This window comes from Andrena cerasifolii, chromosome 4 (genome assembly GCF_050908995.1).
Source record: "Andrena cerasifolii isolate SP2316 chromosome 4, iyAndCera1_principal, whole genome shotgun sequence".
NCBI lineage: Eukaryota > Metazoa > Arthropoda > Insecta > Hymenoptera > Andrenidae > Andrena > Andrena cerasifolii.
In genome coordinates, this window is record NC_135121.1 from 17,357,455 (window position 1) to 17,382,554 (window position 25,100).

Consider the following 25,100-nt stretch of genomic DNA (forward strand, 5'->3'; position numbering starts at 1 on the left):
GCTCTCAATTCCTCGTTTATAATAAATTATTGAAGACCACACCTAGGAATTTTGAAAAAATATTTTTTTTTTTAAACGATCATTTATTATTACGTTCTAGATATCTCGTGTGCGATGGATTGTTAATATGTCTGCTCATTATATTATTGTTTCCCTTATAATAGTCCAACAAGAATAGTAAGTAGCTCAACAGTTTATAAATAAAAACAGAGGTCAAAGAACAATCACACTCTGTACACAAATTATCGCATTGCAGCGTCTTAATCTGATGTTCGCGTGGCTTTTTGGCGCGGAAAAATGTTTCTAAACGTTTCATGCCCCGGATTCGCGGCGCCGCAGCGTTAGCATTCCTTGCCCGTGCAAAGAATTTCAAACAAGACCGAGCAAAAAGGATGTTTGACGGGAAATGAATAAACTGGATAACGTTTAAAATTCCTCTTCCGCCCGCTGTTAACAAGGACGCTTTGTGAAACCCCCTTAACGTATACTTGAGGCCAAATTATTCCACTTTCACTTTGTAGTCGCGATAACTGTGCGCGTTCCTTGCGAAATCGCGGTTCAGCTTCATCGTCTCATTCCGTGGTATAATTGAAACTCTATCCCAACCCTAACGTTCGCGGGACAAAGGATAATTGTACGTTAAATTGTGAATGGGCCGGTTTTCCTGAGATTGGATAATTCGTCAGACAATCCATTGTCTTTACCGTAAACGACGAGCGCAATGGCGAATGCCTCGTGTCGCAAATAAACCTTCGAGATAACCCACTTTATCTGAAGCGTGCTCGCCCTTAACGCTAAGCAACACCATCAATTATTAAAACAACCTCGATTAGATATGCAAATTGACATATACAAATGTAGTACAGGATTTTACATCTCTGAGTTTTCATACTATTACAATATCTTTATATCACTATATCATCTACGTAGTACAGTGTTTCCCAAACTGTAGGTCGCAACCCCCGAGTGGGTCCCGAAATGTTTTTCTGGGAGGTTGCCACGGTTATTTTTAGTTGGCGATTTACTAAGCTCATATCTATTTTAATATGGTTACATTGTCATATTCTATTAATGATGTAACACTGATTTTTCAGAAATGAAAGGAAGGAAATATGGGGCTTGGGGTCACAGGTTATTCGAATATTATAAAAAGGGTTGGGAAACACTGAAGTAGTATATTCCTACATCGAAAATTGTGCTCTTCAAAACCAGCACCCGATACTTCTTTAATTAAACGATCTCAACAACAAAATAAATGTATTATTCCAAAACCGAGCTCTATGATCAACAATTCCATAGCCACAGATTGATTTCCATTATTCCTATTAATCCTTACGTAGTATCTACTTTCTCCAAGCTAAGTACCTGCAAGAAATTTATTCGAAGGAAACTTTCGTATTGTCCACAATCTCTGTTGAAGGGTTGGAATTATTTCGGCCAGGCTATCGCTCACGTCTCGAACCAAGGCACGCATAGCGCACGGCTATTATCATCGCTAATCTGTTTCAGAGGTCGTCCACCGAGTTCTAGCAGCGTTTCCCATCCAGACCTGAACACCGCGAAAATGATCCTGTGCCTTTGATACAAGTTATTCGCGGAGTGTTTGATTTAAACCGCGCAATTGGCCAGGAGGTCCTGGACTATCCTTGCTGGTTCCGAGTTGAACGGCGGTTCCCTAGCCAAACAGTGCAGCCGTTTCGGTGCTGCTGCACGGCCTGCTCTGAAAGTGCTTCGGTCATTCAAAACACGAGAGTTAGCTTTGATCCAATATCGTAGCCCCCTGTTTATCCCTTCGTGGCTGCAGTTAGACGGAAACGTATCGGATCTGTGGAGTTCAGACATTCGATTGTCTTTTGGGGTCGATGCAGGGACTCTTGTGAACTTCCTGATGAAATTAAAGTACGTTGCATTCTGTACGATTTCAATTGTTTGGTTAAATAGATTATTATCAGGCAAATGAAATTCTCTGAACTTTTCGTGGAATTATATTGGACGTTTGGGTTATTATTTTCTGTAGAAGTTTTGTTATACTCGAATATAAATACTTCGATGCGTTCGAATTTTAAGGCGTGCTCGATGCAGAGCGCATACTTATGTAACTATGCGGTGCATACTTGGGAAAAGCGATGCACTTCCCGCGGGGTGGAATTTCTTGGTATGCAGAAGAGTTATGGCAATTCTCTGCATAGTTTAGATGTACTCGTTAATAATTACACGCGTGGCATGTCTTTGTGGTGGGATGCACCTATAACCTGAGATTTTTGTTTTTGAATTAGTCGTCACTAATTTTCTAATACGTATAATTGCACGTGGCATACTTTCCCGAAGATGCTTAGAAAACGATTGTTAAAAATGATCATTTCTTCCCTGAAGAATTCCCATCATACTCAAACTTGGAGAAGTACAATATATCTATATATTTAACACTATATCTAACCCATAAATACTGAATGACCAGTTTAAACTTTCTAGACAAAAACCCATCCTTACATCTCGAAAATCGAAAATAACTACAGTGATAGATGAGGCTATCAGCGCAATAGTGGCGTAACCCCCAATTTTGGGTGAATTGATATTTCAGCCTAGGCCACTTCTTATAGGGTAAAATTTGAATTCTATAATGTCCTGAGCAACCCTACAAAAAAACGTGTTTCTGTGCTGAGCATTTTGTTCATTTTCGTCGCAAAATACTGGCCTGTGCAGCATTGGTCATTATTTTGTATACTAATAATGTACACCTTAGCAATTATATTGTGTAAAAAATCATACCTGTGTACCTAAAAGTAGAAATTTTAAGCAAAGGCTTTAAAACGTCGATGAATTCATTCGCCGTTATTTGAAAACAAAAGTTTTCAAATATATTTAAAAAATATTTTAGAAACTGCCAAAATCATTCACTACCCCTCTCCTACCATTCGATACTCCTTCAACTGTACCACTCCTTGAAATCGCCATCTCCTACTTCGAGCAGCACAGAAGCATCACAATTGGGACCACTAGGTTCCTCAGCTTTCCATACAGAAACCAATAAAATTCAACATAGCTCCAGAGGAAAAGTGCCCCTCGTCGCCGGGGACTATCGTGACGCTGATTTCCATTCCGTTCGGCGTTCTGTTATGAATAAACAGGAACAGCATCTTTACAGGCGTTATTTGTATCCGTCGAAAGGAGGGTGCACCTTCTTACGCGGACGTTATACACGGCTAGAACACTTCTCCCGTTGCACGTGAATACACATTCCCATGGAACAGTCGCTATTGATTGTCCCGACGTGAGGAGAATCCGGGCATCCGCATACGGGGCATCTGCCACCCCCTTTCCCTTGTCCCTTTCTTACGCCGCATACTACTGTCCCGCCTCGTGTCCCGAATGCGGGACCCCGGAAGTCGATACTGCGCCAGCGGATAATGTTTTTCCCGTGGATCGCCCAGGAAATTACTGTGAAATAGAGCGTCGTACCTCCTACCAGAGGGGAAAGTGAATCATGCCGGCTAGATTATATTCAACGCCACCCCGAGGGTATCGTTGAGTAGCAGAATATTATAATAGATAACTGTGATTCAATTGCGAAAGTGTTTTGAATAAAAGGCAGTGGGCAAAATTATTGGAGGCTGGGTTATAAGAATTTGTTTTTACACGCGAAGAAAATAGGCACTCAGAGTAATTTCACATAGAAAAGGGGGAATTTATTTATAAGTTTAGGGTGAGATGTACACATCGTGGGCTTTATTATTGTTGCAGCGGTACTATTTAGGTCGTGTGACTCTCAAAACTCTAGAAACTCGTTCGAAACTTCGTCGACTCTCAGGAGGCTGTCACGAAACTCGTTAAAGACCATCTCAATTCTCTCAAGATTCTCTTTATCTATTCTCTCTGGAAACCCTCTAAAGACTAACTAAAAGACACACTTCGCCGCCCGCTGGTCGCCTTCAAGGGCTTACCTTCATACAGGTACAAGGATCTACACCCGTAATCGCCTTTCAGCTGTTACAGCATTCTTTCCCTTGCACAAGTGCTTCGCAAAAGTACATTGCACGGGGACACAAGTGACCAGTGCGCGTTACAAGCAAATAGAAACAACAGCAATATGGAGACGTAACGATCTAAACATACTTACACTCTCAGACTTTGACGAGAACTTTAGCCAGGCCATTAACTATTCCCTAAACCGCCCACGACTCTATAAATACTCTATGGCAGCTTCGATGCGCAAAAATGGATTCCGAAGTATCTTGAACGTGCCGGGTTTCCTCTAAAAGTAGTGGCACTGTACCCTCGGGGGACAGGGGGCAACTGAAACAAAGTCAATTGTACGGAGCGATTGTAGCTAAGTGCTGCAACAGCCATTATAGAGCAGAAACTAAAATTTGATTCCGTGTCCCCGTATCGTTTTTCTCCGCGTGGCTCCGTCCCGCGTCCTGAATCCACAATGGCTCCGGGACACGGTTACACCGTCAGCTGATACGAGTGGCTGTACGTGATCCGTTAACGGAACGCCGGCGGAAAAGTATAATTGAATTAATAAACTACGACGAAATCGGGCGGGGGCGAGCTTATTTACCTGGGAACCGCTGCAACGGGCACTGCGGATCCCGAAAAAATAAAGCGCTTTTATGCACGCCCCAGCGTTTGTATGTTGCCCCGAATTTACGACCCCCTTGTTAGACAAGGAAGCGGAATTATTTGCGAGACACTTATTGCTACACTCCTCGATTAAAATCTGAATTGCTTGTTTCGTGGTTAGAGCTTTTGTGCTAGAGGCACTTCCGAGTTGTATATTCAATTCGATTGTATTTGTGATTTCTGTGAACCTCATATCTCGTGTGAAAAGGCTCTAACTCCTAAAATTCATGAATGTAAGTAGGTATCTACGTACACTTTGAATGCAGTATCACTCATATATAGCTGACACCATATGGTTCTCGTATAGGCATGTTAGTTGTATCCCGTGGAGTTATTATAAAGAATTGTAAATGCGAAAAACGGAAGCATTGTACTTTATACAAAATATATTTCACAACTTTGACATTACAACGTCTGTAAATTATAGCGTTTGAAAAAAGAAGTAAGTTTTTTTTCTTAGACAATTTTTTCATATTATTCCTTATTCCGGCCAAAAAAATATTATAAATAAAAACTAAAATTTTAGGTCCAGTACCAACGTAAATTATTTAACCTTAAGAAAATTGTCTTCTTTTTGCAATCAGATGCGTGTGACAGATGCTGACACCAACATCGTCAAAGAGGTCTGGGTCCGGGAAAACGATTCCACAATAATTAATAAATAATAAGGAGGATTGACATAAAAAAAATATTTTTTGCAAATTTATAGATGCCTCCTTATGTCCCAAAAGACTTTAATGCAATATTAACTAACTTCTTAACAGTTTTTTAAGAAAAGAATCATAAATTTCGGGGGCTGTTACACGAGAATCTCCCTTAACCCACATTGACTATGCACCTCTCCTCAGCATCTGCAAATAATACACACTCCTTGAGTGACATTTTCACCTCCCTTTTCCTCTTTCCCTTTTCCTCTTTCCCTTTTCCTCTTTCCCTTTTCCTCTTTCCCTTTTCCTCTTTCCCTTTTCCTCTTTCCCTTTTCCTCTTTCCCTTTTCCTCTTTCCCTTTTCCTCTTTCCCTTTTCCTCTTTCCCTTTTCCTCTTTCGCTTTCCCTTTTTCCCTTTTCCCCTTTCCCTTTTCCCCTTTCCCCTTTCCCTTTTCCCCTTTCCCTTTTCCTCTTTCCCTTTTCCAAGTTTATAGATGCCTCCTTATATCCCAAAAGAGTTTAATGCAATATTAACTAACTTCTTAACATTTTTTTAAGAAAAGAATCATAAATTTTGGGGGCTGTTACACAAGAATCCCCCTTAACCCACATTGACTATGCACCTCTCCTCAACATCTACAAATAATACACACTCCTTGAGTGACACTTTCACCAAACCACCCCTTGCGATCGTTTCACGCATCCCAATTCCATCTCCAAAGCTAATCACAAGCTACGAACATCTCGTTAAGAACAATGCTTCCAATCACCTCTGACTTCGGGGGCAACCCCAGATTCTCCCGTGCTGGTCCAACACCAGAAACGAACGGATTAACCTCCTCTCGCGGCCGAGATACATATACGAGTGCACGGGAGACAACCGCCTTAGAGACGCGCATAAGCCCGCGGAAACATTCAGCGGAAGACACCTTAATTAGCCGGAATGTCGTCGTAGCAGCGAGCCGGTGGGACCCGTGGTCGCCAGTACCACAATGGGGCCCGACTGTTCTCCGCAGCCCGGCCACCCCCTTCGTTCTCTTCCTTTTATTCCCGCCGCGGTTCTTTTCTCCGTTTTCCCATCGCACCTCCGCGGAGGTGTAATCTTTGAAATGAGTCCGCGGCTGGTTTCTCGCGATGTAACACGGCCTACATATCCGGCTTCTCCCCAGAGCCACCGGCGCTCCTCTGAAGCCGGAAAAGGGGCGAAAACGGGGGGGTATTTTTAACTCCTTTGGTGGAGGACGGAGCCTCCGCGGACGCACGTATTGGGTCACCGGGTCAGCTGCATCGCTCTACTCCATTATTACGCTGAACAGGCCGATCGTTGGCTCGCGGCCATTTTAGGGAATGGCGAAGAATCGAGGCGGAAAGGGCCTCGACTCTGCGCGTGTTGCTGCACGAATTAAAGGGGCAATGCTGCGAAGAACTTCGAAGGCATTGATTTTTTAGCAACCCATTTGTGGCAGGTTGTATCTTAGAAAGTGTTAGGAATTTTTGTACGGAAAAGTTTGTGCAGTTTGGTAAACATGAGCGACCGGAGGGGTTGCCCCTTCTGGCTTAAGAAAAAAAGCGCTTCTTCTTAAAAACTAATCTTTATTAAGTTTATACTAAAAACGTGAATATTTTCAAATTTCAATTTTAAATTTTTAATTAAACTGGCACTACAAAATTGGTTCAATGGGTTTTCATTACCGTCACTGCTTCCCAAAGTTCCCCCATCACCTCTGGAAAAAAATCTGTGAACACCCATGTGGGCAAATGAAGGTGCAAAGTTTCAGATTTTGAGGAATAAAATTCCAAAAGTGGCTGCAGTTTTCTTGCTCCTAGACTGTATCACTCCCTCGAGCGTACGGGGTTTACCTACCAAGATCTTTTTCTATATCGCGTGAGAAGTGCGTCAAGTGAAGGGATAGGGGAGACCGGGGCTAGTTGATACGTTATACAGTTTTCAATTTTTTTCATTTTTGTTTTAATTAATTACTTAATAAGGAATATGCTAAAATATACTTTGGTTCTTCCTCTTTAATATATAGTAAGCGAAAACTTGAGAAAATACATACAAAATGAAAGAAAAAATGTTATTTTGACGAAGGCAAATGTATCATTTTACCCCATTGCGAGGCAAGTTGATACTGCTCTGGCGCATGTTGATACATCTGTAAAATATCCGTTTAATGAATAACTAATGAATTTGAAAAATATAATTTTAATTTAGATACATTTCCAACAATATAGACTAAATAAAAATAAACAAATATGTATTCTGAAAACAAAACAGATTTTTTTAACAATCATAGAAAAACATTTTTATTTTTATTTTTTTTATGTCTGAAATATCCCGCTTTAACATGAGGTGTCTTCTTCTTTTTGTTAATATATTTTAATAAACTCATTTTGTCAATATTGTATATTTTCGTGTTTTGCCTTAATGATATTGAGTCTTTTTCTATTGCGGCACACGCTTTTTAAAAAATATCTTGCGATACTTCGCCGTGATTTGTCTTTTTGATGTAATTTCGAACCATTTTCATAGAAATAAATGGAAAAAATTCAATTAAAAGTAGAGTCGGGGAAAATTGATACACTGTATCAACATGCCCCAGAGAAGACGTATCAACTTACCCCACAAAAAGTCATTATGTACAAACATGTCCATAAAAAAAAATGTAGACTCAATGTGATGCCAAATTAATTCGGGTTATAAAATTCTCTATACCGTCTCAAGACGGATTGGAAAGTGAACACAACTATTTACATTTTCTCTATACAAAAGAAAACAGTTAAAAAAAGATTGCTAACGTCAAGGCACACATACGTACGCTGGATCGTAGGAAAGAATTAAACAACGAACTTCGTATATCTTGCTAAAATGGAGCTACATATACACGGTGTCGAGATAATTCGTCTGTATCAACCTGCCCCTATATAAACTAGCCCCGGTCTCCCTTACTTTCGTCACGCAGCGGGTATCCTTATTCACCCCCACACTATTTCAAGCAAACGATAACATATAATTGAAGTACCCGTCACTTAAATTCTACGTTTAATCAAATCTTCATATTCTACAATCTACACATTAAATCTGCCCTGAAAAGAGAGCCAAGCATGCGAGACTTCTCGTACTGAACGTCAGATCCGATTTCAGCGACAGAGTCCAGAAAGGGGTACACATTCCTGTGACGAATATTCACGGAACTAGTGCAGCCCTTTGCGGTGGCATTTCTATCGCCCCTTCGAAGCGCGACCTTCCCGCAGATATCGATTTCTCATCACTTGCCGCGCTCCCATCGGCCCAGTATCAGCCGCCCTTTGATATCCACAGATACGCTAACGTTACTTTCCATTATCTGTTGCAGAGTTTACGCAACACGATGACAGCCAATACGACGGATGCGTGTGAAACACGTGATCCGTGCCAGCACGGCGGAATCTGCATCTCCACTGATAGCGGACCCATCTGCGAGTGTCGATCCGGCGATTATGAGGGCGCCTATTGTGAGAAAGGTAGGTTGTTTTACAGCTAGTTGCCTCCGTTGTTTGCGACAGCGTGCACGCGACGCCTATTCCGAGATGCCTGTGTACGCGTTCGACCGTCCGTCCTTCAGTGTGTGTCTTCGATCCTGATCCTCGTGGATCAAGCTTTTATGCAGTGCCGCGTATAGCGTGCAGGGCGGTCGAGTATTGTTGGCTTAATACCTCTGGGACAATGCCATTGTCACCTTAATGTCTCCGGAATAATAGGGGAGGGAGAAAAATTTGCCGGACAAAGGTTGCGGGGTGTGAAAGGAACTGTCATATGGTGGTTAATTTGTTTTTGCGGCCTGGCGGCACTTCCCAGATACGAGGATTACCTGTATTCTTTGAAAGAAAATAATGTTTTGCTGTTGTTTGGTGGAACAATGGAGGCTCTTCAATTCGAGTCACTGGAATTATATTTAGTTGACTACAGATGCTGAATCATTTAAGCTTGCTGTCTGGAACACTTCGTTAACTGAGGTGAAGTTTTGACTTCATGTTTAGTTGTTCTTGTATGCAAATCTATTTTCTGCATGAAAATTGGAAAACCTGGATGATAGCTGGGCACTGAGTTATTTCAAATATCTGTGAGTGAAATTTACGAGTCACTTCGTGTGCAAGGAAGGAAAGGTGATCTTCGTGTCTGGAATGTAACTTCACTGCTGGCTCCAATATTTACAGAAGTATGAACATCGTAACAGTTACTTTTCAATCCATGCAATCCATACCTGTATTTATTCCGAGCTGCACAGGTGTATTTATACACCCACGTTATTTCTGAATCCGTTGTCGAGGATGAAACTACGGAAAATCGTGCAGACCGTGGCGGAGTGAACCACGAACATGAAGGAAACTAGAACCCCTGAATCGAAAATGTGTCATGAATTCCTGGACGTCTATGTGGTAATGGAATATATCCATGTAAATCACTTCCAATTATAATTATGAGCTCCTGAACTGTTAACGATGAATGGGGCTATAAGAGACACGGTTAATTAATTTTGTAACACGATCGGAAAGATTGATTACCATTGGGGCAGTATTTTCAACCTATACTACTGCGCAAGCTAAAACGTACAGAATCACTCTTCATTTATTATAATAATCCTCGTAAAGTAAGATGCTGTAAGCTCGGTAATAGATTACGTGATAGTAACCGTAGAAGCGAGGGATGAATTCATGAACTTCAAGGTGGAAGGGAGACTGGAATCGGACCACGTGCCACTGAAAATAGAAATAGAAGCAATGTCAGAGACAAAACAAGAAGAAATAGGAATATAAACTGATATTGTAAAGAGAAATAAGCGCATACTACTACTACTAAATAAAATGCAGCAAATATAAACATGGAAATAAAATTCGTAAATAAAGATGACGGAAAAATATTAAATTAAGAATGACACTGTAGAGCCCGGAAAGGCAGCCAGACTTTGAGAATTTTTTTATGCGAGTATAGTGATTGGAATCCAAAATATGTTTTAGGCCTGTATTCTACATACCTTGAAGTATGATCACAATTTTTAAAAAAAAATTTAATTCAAAATGGCGGCGCCACAGTTCAACAAAAGTAGCTTCTTCTGAAAAAACAGTGTTCCACGGCCGGAAAGATTTCTCCTTCAATTTTTGTCCTAGAACAAAAAACCAAATTTTTTTTAAATCTATATAAACTTATCTCCGGAAGTACACGAGGAAATTAAAACACACTTTTTTTCTGTACGAGTGTTGCGTGATTAAACAAAACGGTTCAACAATTTCTAGGTTGTGGCAGTTCCGTGTTTTGTTCAATCACACACCATTCTTACAAAAAAGTATTTTTCAATTTCCTCGTGTAGTTCCCGAGATAATCTTATATAGAATTAAATAAAAATTGGTTTTTTGTTCTAGGTAAAAAATTGAAGGAGAAATCTTTCTGGCCGCGGAACACTGTTTTTCAGAAGAAGCTTCATTTGTTGAGCGGTAGCGCGGCCATTTTGTACTAAAAAAATTTTTAAAAAATTGTGAACATACTTCATGGTATGTACAATAAACCCCTTCAAACAGAATTTGTATTCCCTTCACTATAGTCGCATAAAAAAATTCTCAAAATCAGGCTGCCTTTACGGCCTCTACAGTATCATTACCTCTTAAAGAAACGTAGCTACGTTGAATCACCTACCCCTGTTACGAGACTTAATTCAGTGTTAAAATCATCAATGGTAACAATGGTAATGGTACTTGGATAACATTGTGTGCGATCATTGTTAATATCTGAGCTCGTCGATAATAGCGGCCCGTCGAATTTTAATAACACTGTTTTCAGTTACCACGGACAGCGTGATTTATTATCGAATGCGCGACGTCCAATATTTCACAAATATTTCACATTTCGCTGGTGCTGGAACAAGCCCCACTGTACAATCCAATTAATCGCGATACCGACACGACCCCTTTTCGCAATCAGGCTTTTACACCGCTACACTTTCCGCGTTGTTAATCCGTTAATGTCGCGCCATCAGAAACTTTTCCTAAAAGCGATATTGATCATCGTGACGTGTCGCTGCCGATTCCCCAACACGCCCCCACGCCTGCGTGGGTGAATTTTAATTATTTATATCAGCCGCGTCACATTGACGCGTTACGGGTTCTTGTCACCTACTGATATCGTGTTCATTGAAAATCATTTCCTCGTCAGGCATATGCAGACATCGATCGCTTCGATTGGTCTGCTCTAAATTCACGAGATAAAATTTCGACGATATGTACTTTTATGCCAATTTTTACCTTGGAAGGCCCAATGAATATCTTATCTATCCTTCCTTATTAAACGTACCACATAATAGTAGAACTGTTAGAGTGATATTAAAGGTTTCTCCAATTTTGTTCAAGCACTATGTTGAAATTTCGAAAAATTTCCCACTATTAGCTGGAATTTGAATTTTTTCGGAGGTTCAATTTTAGTCGAACCACAAGTGAATTATTTCCAATTTATAAGTAATTCAATTCGTCGCACGTGAGAAGTGGGTAAATATTTTGCCGAATAGCTGCGCACGATTTTCCATTCGTTGATTAATAGAGATACGACCTAATCCAATTCGTTTCAATGAAGTCTCCGTTACACGGGCTCGGGTATCCCTTAAAGGATACGCTTTTTTCGCCCCTCGGGAGAGCCTGAGGAATGTGAGATCACGCCCGAGCAGATTTAAAAGGCTGGGAACCGCGTGAGCGAAATTCCATGTTTCTCCCTGGATAAGCAGCGGCCTGGATTTACTTTAATTGCGATTTACTATGCGAGATAAAACTCCGAGGCTCAGGATGCACTTGCGCTCGCACGTACTAATGCCGTCGGACGCTTCTGAGTTAGAACCCTCTCCTTGACGTTTGTTCTCCTGAAGCAGAGGCTCCGCATTACATGACGCTGAATTCCTCATCACGAGTCTTTAAGTTTCATTACAATATATTAAAGTGAATCCTGAATTTTTGTCGCTAGAGCTCTCTAACATGTCATCGCCAATTAGTGGTATTTTTAGATCATTAGAAAAGGTACAAGGAATATTTTGGTGATGGAAAGAATATATTGAGATTTATATTTCAAATATAGCGGTTCAAGATACACGCGTTAGAACAAGGCGCCACCGTCTATTTCCTTTTTATATACATCCGTTACCTTCTTCTTACTTCTTGTATCGCTCTGAGTTTAACCAGCACGCATATCTATATATTGCGTCTTGCATATCATAAAATAAAGTTTATATATAATTCTTATACCAAATATTAGAGTGAATAATTGTTTAGTTTGATTTGGCCTTCCGAAGTCACCTAGTCCAATAGAATATTTTCTGATTAGTCTCTCCCAAAATTGCGTAGGGGAGACCGGGGCTAAAAGTTCCGGGGGTAAGTTGTTCCGACGGCTCTATCTTCAAAATAAAAAGAGCGTTGTACTTTAAATTATTTTTTCCGTGTGAGTTGATCACGCCACTCTGTCCCCCACTTTAATAGCGTCCGCGACAGCGAATTGTGTGGTTGTAAGCAAGGACCTATTAGTCGCGTACCAGATAAGTAAAAATTTTTCTATCATTACTTTTTGGTCTATTTCAATTATTTAACGTAGATATTATAGATTGAATCGTTCTTATGGATCAAATGACATTTAAGAACATGGCGTAATAGTGTTTATCGTTTGAATACATGTATAAGCAGAATAATCTTTGAAATTGCTACATGTGTCGGTAGGGGCTAGTTGTTACCGTGACTTGGGGCACGTTGGTACCGTAAAAACTTGCCCCGCCGCAAATAGGTCTGTGAAGATAGCACCCCCAAATTCGATTTTTTAAAAAAACTCAACGGCATTCGTTTGTCCTTCGTTTGCCCACGTTTGCCCATAAAAATTTTTTTTTTGCCCACCCTACAAAAAAAGTTATGAATAAAATAAAAAATTTGTCTTCATCACCCACGATGAATGCATTTCAATTTTTTAAAAGAAGGATACGAATATACCCGACCTGGCCACGTTTGCCCACTCTCAGATTTCATTTGCCCACCCTCCAGAATTTAAATAAAAAATAAAAACCTCGAAAAGAAGGGTACAGGTGAAGCGATCGCGTTAAAGTTCGATTTTTCTAGAAAATATTATCAAAATCGTTCTTTCAACGATGCAGTCCGTTAGTTTAGATGTAGAAGAGATTTGCCCATGCATTAATTTCGTATGCCCACCCTCCAGAATCGAATTATTAATAAAGATAGCCAAGAAGTGCGATGCCCGTTGAAGCGATCGCGTTAAAGTTCGATTTTTCTGGAAAATAATATCAAAATCGTTTTTTCAACGATGCAGTCCGTTAGTTTAGATATAGAAGAGATTTGCCCATGCATTAATTTCGTATGTCCACCCTCCAGAATCGAATTATTAACAAAGATAGCCAAGAAGTGCGTCGTTGGAAATAATTCGAGAGTATCGCCAGACATCTGTTTACGTTTCGGCAGTGGCACTCGGCGCTGCGCCCCTTTAGTTAGGGTAGCAGCGCTGCGTGTCGTCATCGAACGTGCCGAAACGTAAACAGATGTCTGCGACACTCTCGAATTGTTTCCAACGACGCACGAAAGTCAGTCGGTCTACAGAGTTCGGGCGCAACTCTTGCGAAATCGTGCGTTCATTTACGGTTTGTGAAGTAACTGTGACATTATATTATTTTCCGTTGTGCGATATCATTGCGGTAATTAGTGAAAAATGACTAGAAAACCACTCTGGTGTTATTCTGCACATGCTGCAGATGTGTGAAAAGTGTGAAGTGTTCGATGAGCGATACAAATTGAAGTGGATAACATGTCACCAAACACCTTTAACCTTTACGGTAAGAACAATCCATTTTGATAATTCATTCGGAAAAAAAACGAACGGAAATGTATTCGGTTTAACGGGTACCGCACTTCTTGGCTATCTTTATTAATAATTCGATTCTGGAGGGTGGGCATACGAAATTAATGCATGGGCAAATCTCTTCTACATCTAAACTAACGGACTGCATCGTTGAAAGAACGATTTCGATATTATTTTCCAGAAAAATCGAACTTTAACGCGATCGCTTCAACGGGCACCGCACTTCTTGGCTATCTTTATTAATAATTCAATTCTGGAGGGTGAACATACGAAATTAATGCATGGGCAAATCTCTTCTATGTCTAAACTAACGGACTGCATCGTTGAAAGAACGATTTTGATATTATTTTCCAGAAAAATCGAACTTTAACGCGATCGCTTCAACGGGCACCGCACTTCTTGGCTATCTTCATTAATAATTCGATTCTGAAGGGTGGGCATACGAAATTAATGGATGGGCAAATCTCTTCTACATCTAAACTAACGAACTGGACCGTTGAAAGAACGATTTTGATAATATTTTCGAGAATAATCGAACTTTAACGCGATCGCTTCATCTATACCCATTTTTTCGCGGTTTTTATTTTTTATTTAAATTCTGGAGGGTGGGCAAATGAAATCTGAGAGTGAGCAAACGTGGTCAGGTCGGGTACATTCGTATCCTTCTATTAAAAAATTGAAATGCATTCATGATGGGTGATGAAGACAATTTTTTTATTTTGTTCATAACTCTTTTTTGTAGGGTGGTCAAACGAAAATTTTTGATGGGCAAACGTGGGCAAACGATGGACAAACGAATGCCGTTGAGTTTTTCCAAAATTTCGAATTTGGGGGTGCTATCTTCACAGACCTGCCGCGAATGTATAAATTGTTTCCGCTGTGCTTTAAGATGCGAACATATGAATGAAAGGCGGAAAGGGACACGACTTCGATCGAAGATATGCGTAAAGATAAATAAAAACTGTCGCTTTTGGTTTTCTTTTAAAGATAATACATTTTTGTTGGTCCGAACCTTCATAAATAACCATTATTATTAAAATTCTGCTTTATTTCATTAGAAGGCAACTCTTATATCATAGTAACAACTTACCCCAATGCGATAACAACTTGCCCCATATAGGGGTAAGAAGTTCCGCTTCGATCAGCCACAAATAAATTACTTTCTATGGGAAACCTATTGCAATATATTAAACACAAGCTTAAAATCAGAAGATATAATAAATTTAACAAGAAATTAGTCAATAGTGAAGAGAATAACTACATTATTTTCCAGTCATTTTTTATGTTTTATCGAAATCGGAACTTTTAGCCCCGGCCTCCCCTACTCTCCGATAAATCTGAAAACCTCAAAAGCTACCATCCAACTTGAATCGCAGATACACCCAGAAACTCTAAATCGTCTTTTACTTCTGTCACAGAAATCGATCACGACGTCGTTGGCAATCGCGGAACTCGATTATTCCCTCACATTTTATTTCCCCTGCAATTCTGAAAATTGGCAATCGACAAACTCGATTCCTCCATGACATTCCACATTTAACACGGTCAATTATAATAATTCGCTATCGCGAAATCTCCATCGTCCAGCGACGTTGGTTCGCTAAGTTCACGAGAGGCTCGTGCAGCTCGTTAGAGCATCACCCCCCGCGGCTCTTATTCGCCCCAGCTCGTCTTATTGTCGGTCCTCTTTTATCGGTTGTTCCGCCTCCTTGTTATTCAAAGGCGTATCAATGCTTTAAATTAATCCTGCACCCGCCTCCCGCGCGGCGCACATTGTTGCACAGAATACGCTGGCGCTCGTGCCGCGAATTTATAGCGCGATTACCTGGAACGTAATGCACGTTCACCGTGTAAATCATTCTTAATTCACGCGTGTGCCCGTCCCGCAGTCGCAAAATAATGCTTCAAAGTGCTTCGAGGAAATAATGAAATTACTCGCTGCATGAAGTATCGGCGGTACGCGCCCGCCAGCGGGGCAATCCGCGGGAGGACGATACTTTTACGCTCGATGGTAATTTTGTATTTGTTCCCGCGGCAGGGCATTGTCATCCGATTATTCGGAACACGTGCAGCTGGAAATTACGGAAAGAATTTGTAATTTGAATGGTGTTTTAACGCGATTCCGTTCAATATTGTTTTTAAATTTACTTTATAGTGGGAATTTGCTTGTTTCAATGGAAAGTTTTAATAATCAATGGACTTTGCATTTTAACATGGAAATGCACACTTTTTTCTTTTAATTAGTTATTTTATGTCGTATCAACCTCCAAGTTGGGTTATTAGCGACTCAGATCATAGAAACGATATTCAGAACTCTTTAAGAAGATTGGTATTTCGAAGGAATCTCAGCAGCTGTTTTGTCTTCTTGTGGTCGGTAAGATTTTTCTGCAAGCAGGTGTCAATCTCGTAGTTTTCCTTTCAGTTGAGAATTTGCGGCAGGAGAGTATAAGGTGATGATGGTTAAATTGTCGTATCACAAATTGGGGTGCCTGCTTTGCTCGTTATGTGTGGATGGGATATTTTGGGGTGGCCAATTCTGATGCGTGGTACTGCTACTTGGTTTGGTCTTGTAAGGTTACGGACAGAGGTGTTTTCAAAGAAGTTGTTTTTTAGTAGTAGCTGTCAGGGACGTTTTGCTTCCATTGCTTGTCCCAGTATTCAAAATGGACACTAATTGTGCGTAAGGATTTATATTTACTATGGAGGGTTCAAAGTGAGGGGATGAAGCAACTGAAGGAGTTCTTCTGTAACCACTTGATTTTTGACTACCAATCAATCTTCATCTTTGAATCTACCTAGATCAAATATTCGGTAAAAATTCTATGATATTAAATCACAACCTTCACTCTTCTGTTCCTCATGCTTAAGGATGAACTTCAGTAACATTCAAAATCAGCGAAAATCTTTGAAAATTGGAGGAATGAATTTTTCTGCAACAGTAAAACCCCTCGCAAATTTTTAGAAAAATTGATTCGGTAGTCCTTGAATTATTTAACTTTTAACTTAACGTGTATTCTTATGGGAAACGCAATATTGAGAAATATAACTACAAAATTAAGAGTGAAATATGAGGCCAAAGTTTTTGAAATTTTGTGTATAGAAATATCAAGCGCCGAACTATATTGTCACAAGAATCCCGGACGATTGATTAATATCTTGGAAATTGATTAACTTTTGGCTAAGATTGTCACTGAAATTCACCCTTAATCGAGAACTTATAACAAGCGTCAATAATAAAATACAATATCCTTCAAACATTTTGAACAGTGCATTTAAAAAATACCATAGAAAACGGCACCTACACCTTATTTTCTCCTTTGATATTATTTAACTAGTGAAACAATCTATTCCTTCGACACATTCACCTTGACAGTGTCTGCTTTGTGTACACAGATTTGCCCTAATAACCTGCCAAATTATCTCAGCCAGAAAATGGTGACATCGTTACGGTCGCAGTTTCTTTCACACGTTAGTCGTCAATCCCTCCTGAGCTTCACGGCGAAACCGTCGCTCTTCCACCGTATTTGTAAGAGATCCCCACGGACTGATTATTCGGACCATAATAAATCCTCCACTACGCTTCTTCCTCCCGTGCTATGCCCCAGCGGCGGCGCTATTTCATCCGCCTTGTTCCTCTTTCTTCCCGCGAAACTCTGACACGAAGCTTCAACACGGTCATTAAACCAGGAAAATTACGTTATATCGCGTATAACGACCATTTCCGTCCGTCGAGAGGGACAATCGCGTCCAAGGGCGAAAGCTGTTAACGGGAACGTTGAAAAATTAAAGAGAAATTCTGGCTAACTTGCCTAACTCTCGTTATTATTACGCGCCTTTAATGAGCGAGGGTCAGCTTCACTGATGGAGCAAACAAAATTAAGATTAGAAGAAACTAGGTGAAATATGACGACAGGTATTTAAATCCTGATAATAACTAACTCTAGAAAGATTCCTGAATAATAGTTTCGTCTTATATCAAACGCAATTAAAAGTTTTTTAAATTAAGATCTTCTGGGATAAAAAATTTCAATGATTCATGTTATCTTGTTTGCCTTTAACTGGCAGAAGATTTCAAAAGGGAATGGACTTAAGTATTATTTTTGGGTTGGTGACGGGTTCGTACAAAATAATTTTCAGAAAAGGAATCAACGACCTACTAATAAGGGAAGATTCTTAACCCGGAAATTCAAAAAATGATGCAACTTTGGGGAGGTATAATATAGATATGTGTTACGCAATTTATTTTGCTGCCTAAATTCACTCTAAGGGGGTGAAATTGACCCCCGAAAATCCGGCTATTTTCCGATTTTGTGTTATAACTCGCGAACTATAAGAACTATAATTAAAAGAATTCAAGAGTGATTTTGGGCATCAAAAAAAGTTGCATAATACATATCTATATATCCAGTACACATCTCCAAAAAAAATTTATTCTTTGATTTTCCGGATTGAAGATCTTCCCTTATAAGTCGCATTTGACTTTCCGTGGTACTAAGAAACAAGGAGGCAAGCTTTGCTGAACACCGCTTTCAGGGATTCCACGTCGACGTCTTCCATTCACAGTCAATGAATTTCGGTGTTGATCGATTGTCTCATGAACCGGAATGGAAGTGGTATGAGCGGGATGTCGGCGATAAACGGCGTACAAGGTGAACGAGGAATGCGAGCATCGGCTTCGTTATTGCAGGGGTGGTGCAGCCCCTTCCTCAAGACTGTTGATTGTCGACCTACTTCCTCTAAGGCGGAACGCCATGCATTTCCATATTCACAGAACGATTTAATCCCTGATTGTACTAGATCCTCGAACAGCGGTAATCGTGGCTGATCAGTTTCGTCGTTAGTCGTTATTAAAACCAGTGTCGAGATATTAATCGTTCCGCTAACTGCAACACTGAGACTTTCACAGATCCTTGGAAATTCAGCGTAGCGACTTGTTTCGCATACAGGGGGTGGAGCATCGAATGTGGTTTCTTTCTCCGTTCGCGGAATCAGAGGTAGAAATTGGCATAGATTGCTGTTTATTTTGTCGACTGCATCGAGATTTAGAACGCGGCAAACACGCGTTGACGTTACAGAGTGAATTAACAAAACATTTGTCAGCGTAATGAAATCGTTAAATGAGATCGATAAATTACGGGACACGGGTGGATGGTGAAACGCGAACATCAGGCTCGCTAAATTGCGAAGGTGGTGTTTCCCTCCTTAAGACCGTTGATTGTTGACCCACTTCCGTGTTCAGAATACAATGTACGGATAGAACCGTGGCTTGTATATTGTACAACTTCCGGCAAGTTCTGTGGGCTCCCTAATGAATTTATCTGCGACAAGCAGTACTTTGACGTTCTCAGTGAGGGAATAGAAGTGGGTACGTGTGATTATTTTCTTTGTGTGCTATTAAAAGACTTGGATGGATAATTTCTCAAGTACCAGATGCGTCCGATTAAGTTATTCGATTCTAAAACTTTAAGATGTTTGAATAATGAGAATTTAAATGAGAATTCATGAGAATAGACTATCCAGAGTTGCAAAAATTTATGTTCAGGAAATGATAAAGAAGGCAATTCCTGAAGCAAAATTTCCTTTCCTAAATTTCAATATTCTCGAAAATTTATAAAAAAATTGGGTAACCATTAAAGACTACTCAATAATTGTAATAATCAATAATTTCCTGTTAAAGGTACGGGTATATATGCCCAGAAACGAGGCGATCTGAAACAGCAAGTAGTATTGGTCGGGATATGGCCAGACACGCCATGCGCTTAATATGCAGGCGTTGCACGTACTCTCTATAGCATATCACACGTGCAGTATTCTAGAAACTGCTTCAGGTGAAGATTATTTACTATATTACAAGCTTCCAAAACAATTTATTTATTTTCCACGAATAGCAGTAATCCATTTACCATTCACTGTCTTAAGAAGAATTTAAGTACGTAATACTGCTCTCCATAATAACTTCATAAATATATATTAGTGAAATATAGAGAATATACATGTACCATTTAGGAATGCAGGGATGATATAAATTAATGGAAGTTTTCCACAAACAAAAGGGGTTTGTTGTACTTTCAAACGTGACTGTGTACCACAAAACTAGGCACTGCAGATTTCGTGGTATCAGTCGGTTAGTAGTGTCGTTTAGTCATGGTTCACCAGTCCAACCATGATCGGATTGTAATTCCTGATCGCACACGTTGAATTAATTCAGGTAAATAGTCACGTTTCGTTGACGGGTTTTACTGACAGAGCACCACAGCGTCGTTTGAATTTCAACTGGGCACTGTTTTCTGCAGTTGCATCCCTCGACACGGCAGAATATAGAATTAAACGAAACGATCTTTTAACTCCATACACTTGTGAATAATTCATTGCGTGAATTCGTGTAAAGTTCATTAACGCATAGCAACTATAAACAGGACAACTTAAGTCACACAAACCGGAGAACCCAATGTCATTAAAATAATGCCCCGCGTGATAAGTTCCCCGTCGTTTCGTACTGAAACTGAAACAGTGACAATTGAATAAAGCAATTTAGGATAAAGGACCCAATTACTGTCATCTTAAGAATTGACTCTGACATTATTGCATAGTTTTTGTATTTATTCGCCAAAAGTATAAGTGTTCCTATTTATTTATTATTATTCAATATGTTTAGATGAAGAAAAAATGTTTGCGACTCTCAAACCCTATATTTTTATTTATAAATTCATTGATTTAAAAAAAATATATAATGGAATTACTGACACCCCAATATTATCTAAAACATTATATTTTGTTATGTTAATAGCTTAAGTATTACAATTATAGCATTTTCTTAATGCCTTGTTTTCCCCTTCGCTAGTAAGGAATTTATCCTTTTCACTCTTCTAATATCCGCTTAAACTTTTTGATTGTCTTATCAAAATTAACGAAGAAAAGTGCTGTTTTCTTTTTTGTATCGTATAAGTAACATATTCAATTTTATGCTAATTTCTTTTTATGTATGATTTCACAAGGTTTATTCGTTATTTTAAATAAAGTAGCTTAAGGTGACAGTAATAGGGTCCTTTACCCTACTTACCAAATTACTTTTATAAATTCTTCTCGCGAAATTTCTTGAATCGTTTTACAATACATAGCCTCGCGAAATTCTTATATTTGAAAAATTGAAATTCCACGCAGAACCCGTGGGAAGTAGTGATATTGCCTTCCTATCATCGTCCACGCCCTTGCGAAATTTTCAGCACGACGCTGTTTCGATCCTCCAGATATTACAGCACGGTTAACGCTCCCTACGATCAAAAGCGAAAACATTTTCGCGGCATTCCACCCATCGCGGGGGGGGGGGGGCGTAGTAAAGCGCACGTGAAATCAGTCGAGGGTGGTATATCATCGATTCGAGGGCAGAGGATTGTGTACGAACGAGGGAACGGATTATGGTTTTTACGAGGCACGAAAACGCGATAACTTGTCTGTCGCGGAAACCGAAGTGGAAAATGTATTTTCGATTGTGTATCGTGGACCGAATCGTTTGTACGAATGTTGTTTTGCATGCACAATGAGTTACGGAGGATTTAAGCATGAAATGTTTTTTTTTTTCAATTGCGATTTCTGCAGAACAAATTGTGTTATACAGCGTGAAAATGTGGATGAGGGCAGTTACGTATGTTGAAATTATACGATATAAAATCCTTTTGAACAATTATATACGTTGTTCTATGTGAAAGATTTAATACAAAATAATAGAGAATAAATGTATATTGATTTTCAAATTTGATTATACATGCTGATTTCTTAATACTATTGACAGTTAGAAGAAATATTTCAAGCAAGTATTTTAAGTGGTTCGTAGTTATTTATCAACCATTCAATCCTCTCAAAATCAGTAAGCTTCACTAAATAAATTCAATATTATAGAAAGCATGTATTAATTCAAGCAGCTGCACGATTTAATTCTACAATATAATATCATTAATCCATATTTCCATATACTCAATGCGTTACACAGTGCTCTCACCGATTTCGTCCAAGTTCCACAAAAATATTACTCCAGAAATTCATTAGTCCTCGTAATAATATGTTCAACACTTTATCCCCCACACGTTTCAAATAAAAACTGCCTCGAATAAATAAAATACATGATCCTTCAGTGACACAGTTTCATCAGCATCAAACTTAAGCTCACCCCCGTAATAAATCGGCATCATAAACTCGCGTACACGTGGGAGCCGCAGATAAAGTGTTAACACTCCACCCCCATATTATTAAGCTTTTGCAAAAGTTTCCGTTGCCTCCGGAGTTTGGGTCACCTTCAAAAGTGTGGAATTCTTTCGACGAGGAAGATTTCTCCCCGAAAGATGGAAGAATGTAGCAGAGAGCGAGGGAAACTATTTCCAATAGAAAGTATCGTAGCAAAGAAACAAATTTGGTTAAAAAATGACGAAAAGCTTTTGCAAACGCCTGACGCATATGAGAATGCGGTTTCAGTGATTCAGAGAAAAGTGATTTATGCATAACAGTTCGAGCCTCTGAGCCAAAGTATTCGTATCTCGAGCCACCAGGAGATTCGTCGCCGTCGCAGAGTCGCGGAAATGCCCACGTCGTACGTGAAAACGCATCAAGCAGATCGTTAAATGCAGCTCCTCCACTGTCGATGCTGACTGTATTTTACGATGGAAAGATATGGACAATTAAAGTTGTCTCCCTGGAGGGACGTATCGTAAAACGGGCACGCAGAATGCACGTAACTCGGTTTTACGGTTGGCTCGGGGGTCGACGGCTGATGTTATTCGAGTGACAGGAGAGATTATTGTTTACCTGGGAAAACTTTCAATAAACGATTATTCACTGGCGGGAGAAGCTTGCACGAAAATAGAAAGCCGTGTCTATCGCAATAATTCTGCAGACGGTAATATAGGTACAGTTGAGTTTCGATAAACCGAATTTTAAGTGATCCACGTTCTGTATAAATTAAAATTTGTACAACGTTCCAAATTGTTCGACAATCCTAGCAACGGTATAGAAAACCACTACAAATTATCGAAGGGATCCATTACATTGTCCAACAGCCATTTTGATCTGTAACATTCAATAGCCGTTTCTTATAGATTTCTGTGCGCTGAAAACGAATCCGCAAACGGTTTGGTGTCATCGCCCTCAGTTTTCGAGAATTTCGATTTTGAAAAAAAAAATACAAATTTTCAGCTTTGAATATCTTTTGTGTTCAAACAGTAACAGTTATTCGGTCGCGAGCACAACGATATTAGTTATTATTGAATTATAAATATATGTTTAAACAACGGTCAAATGGAAAAGCACACCCTCACTGCACCAAATCTTGCAGATATCTTTCTATATATTTCAAAAACTAAGGGTTTAGGAGAAAATCCGACTACTCCACGCGATACAGTAGACATTTTTCCTGCATCGCGTGGAGTAGTCAAATTTTCTCCTAGACCCTTAGTTCTGGAAATATATAGAAAGATATGTGCAAAAGTTGGTGCATTTCGGGTATCCTTTTCCCTTTTATCGTTGTTTAAACATATTTAAATGTTTATAATTCAATAATAACTTATATCGTTGTATTGGCGAGGGTTCATAGAATAATGTAACGGAAGAAGCAACCGAATATGTATTACTGTTTGAACACAAAAGATATTCAAAGTTGAAAATTTTCATTCTTTTTCAAAATCGAATTTCTCGAAAACTGTGGGTGATGGAGACAAACGGTTTGCGGATTCGGTTTCAGCGCACAAAAATCTATAAGAAGCGGCTATTGAATGTTACAGAACAGAAAAAAGGTTAATTTTGTTGGACAGTGTTAACAGCGATCCTTTGAAAAGTAAGATTGAAAGATAAGAAGCTTCTAAAGTAACAGACTTCGTTCTAGGAATATTTTTTATTCAACATACGCGACACCGATTCGTACTTCCCCACCATTTCGCCTCGTCTTGCCTCGCGAGTGGTCGAAATACATATATTACAGTATGTACTTTCTGTCCAGGTGAGAGTGCCACTGATAATTTAGTTCGTCGATACAATTTTAAGAGCATGGTTCAGTTCTTTACTTTCTTTCTTTCCTTCTTTCTGTTCACACATAGAAGCATGGAGCACGGTGCTGCCTACGGCGGGTGCTGGTGATTACTGGGCGTGGGAATACAGTGAGTCACGCTAATTACTAAGTTAAAGCGTTCACGTGGACGGCATAGGTAGACGTATCGCTAGTTATCGATCGGTAGATCTCGTAGTTCTCGTTAATGCATTTCCAACGACGCCGCGTAATTCTTGTGCACCTGGACCAGTATCATGAACGTTCCTTGGCAAACGCTCATCTACCTTTGCATTTCGCTTCATATTTCAGTAACACAAGATAAGGGCACTTTCGTGACACGATTCGTTTCATTCGAGTCCCTTTTTCGGCTCGTTACACTCGTCGGAGACACAGCTGAAACTGTGTTCCGTTTGCTTGTGTCACGAATGTGCTTTTCGGTAGATCTTTTTGGTAAAAATGCTGATTGGTCTCTTCGTCCGGTGATGTGAAACGTGATTGCTAATAGATACTCTGCCGTTAATAATTATCAGGATGCCTGCTGTATTTGCACAAATTGTGATATTTCATTCAGATTGATTTTATTTTCTGCTTTTAATTAAAAATATCAAATGATGTCAAATTTGTTCTTCAATAAATTTCCAACGTTTTTGACAATTATTCCGCACAGAGTAGGTGTTTTAATGATTATGAACAACAGTGTTTATTAACATCGTTCACCCCTAAATCTTAAGACGGTTTATGAAATTTACGGTTAAATGAGTCTGTGTGGCAGAGAGAATAAGCGGGATGGAATTACACATGCAGTATCTACATTCACTTTACAGTAAACCGATTTCAAGCAGATGCGATGGAAATTGTAAAGTATAATATTCTGTACGATTTAAATACATGAATTTGTGTACCACTGGAGCACAGGCCAGCAATTTATGATTTTC

General features: G+C 39.6%; 1 protein-coding gene across 6 annotated transcripts in view; it reads left to right on the forward strand.

The window, feature by feature from the left end:
- The window catches only part of Nrx-1 (neurexin 1), a 429,130-nt gene that overhangs the window by 136,950 nt on the left and 267,080 nt on the right, over positions 1-25,100 (forward strand). For all 6 annotated transcript variants that reach the window (XM_076811144.1, XM_076811146.1, XM_076811145.1 and 3 more), the window contains exons 3-4: positions 8,626-8,773; positions 24,215-24,274. In XM_076811144.1, coding sequence (XP_076667259.1) covers positions 8,626-8,773; positions 24,215-24,274 — 208 coding nt within the window. The remainder of the gene's footprint in view (positions 1-8,625; positions 8,774-24,214; positions 24,275-25,100) is intronic.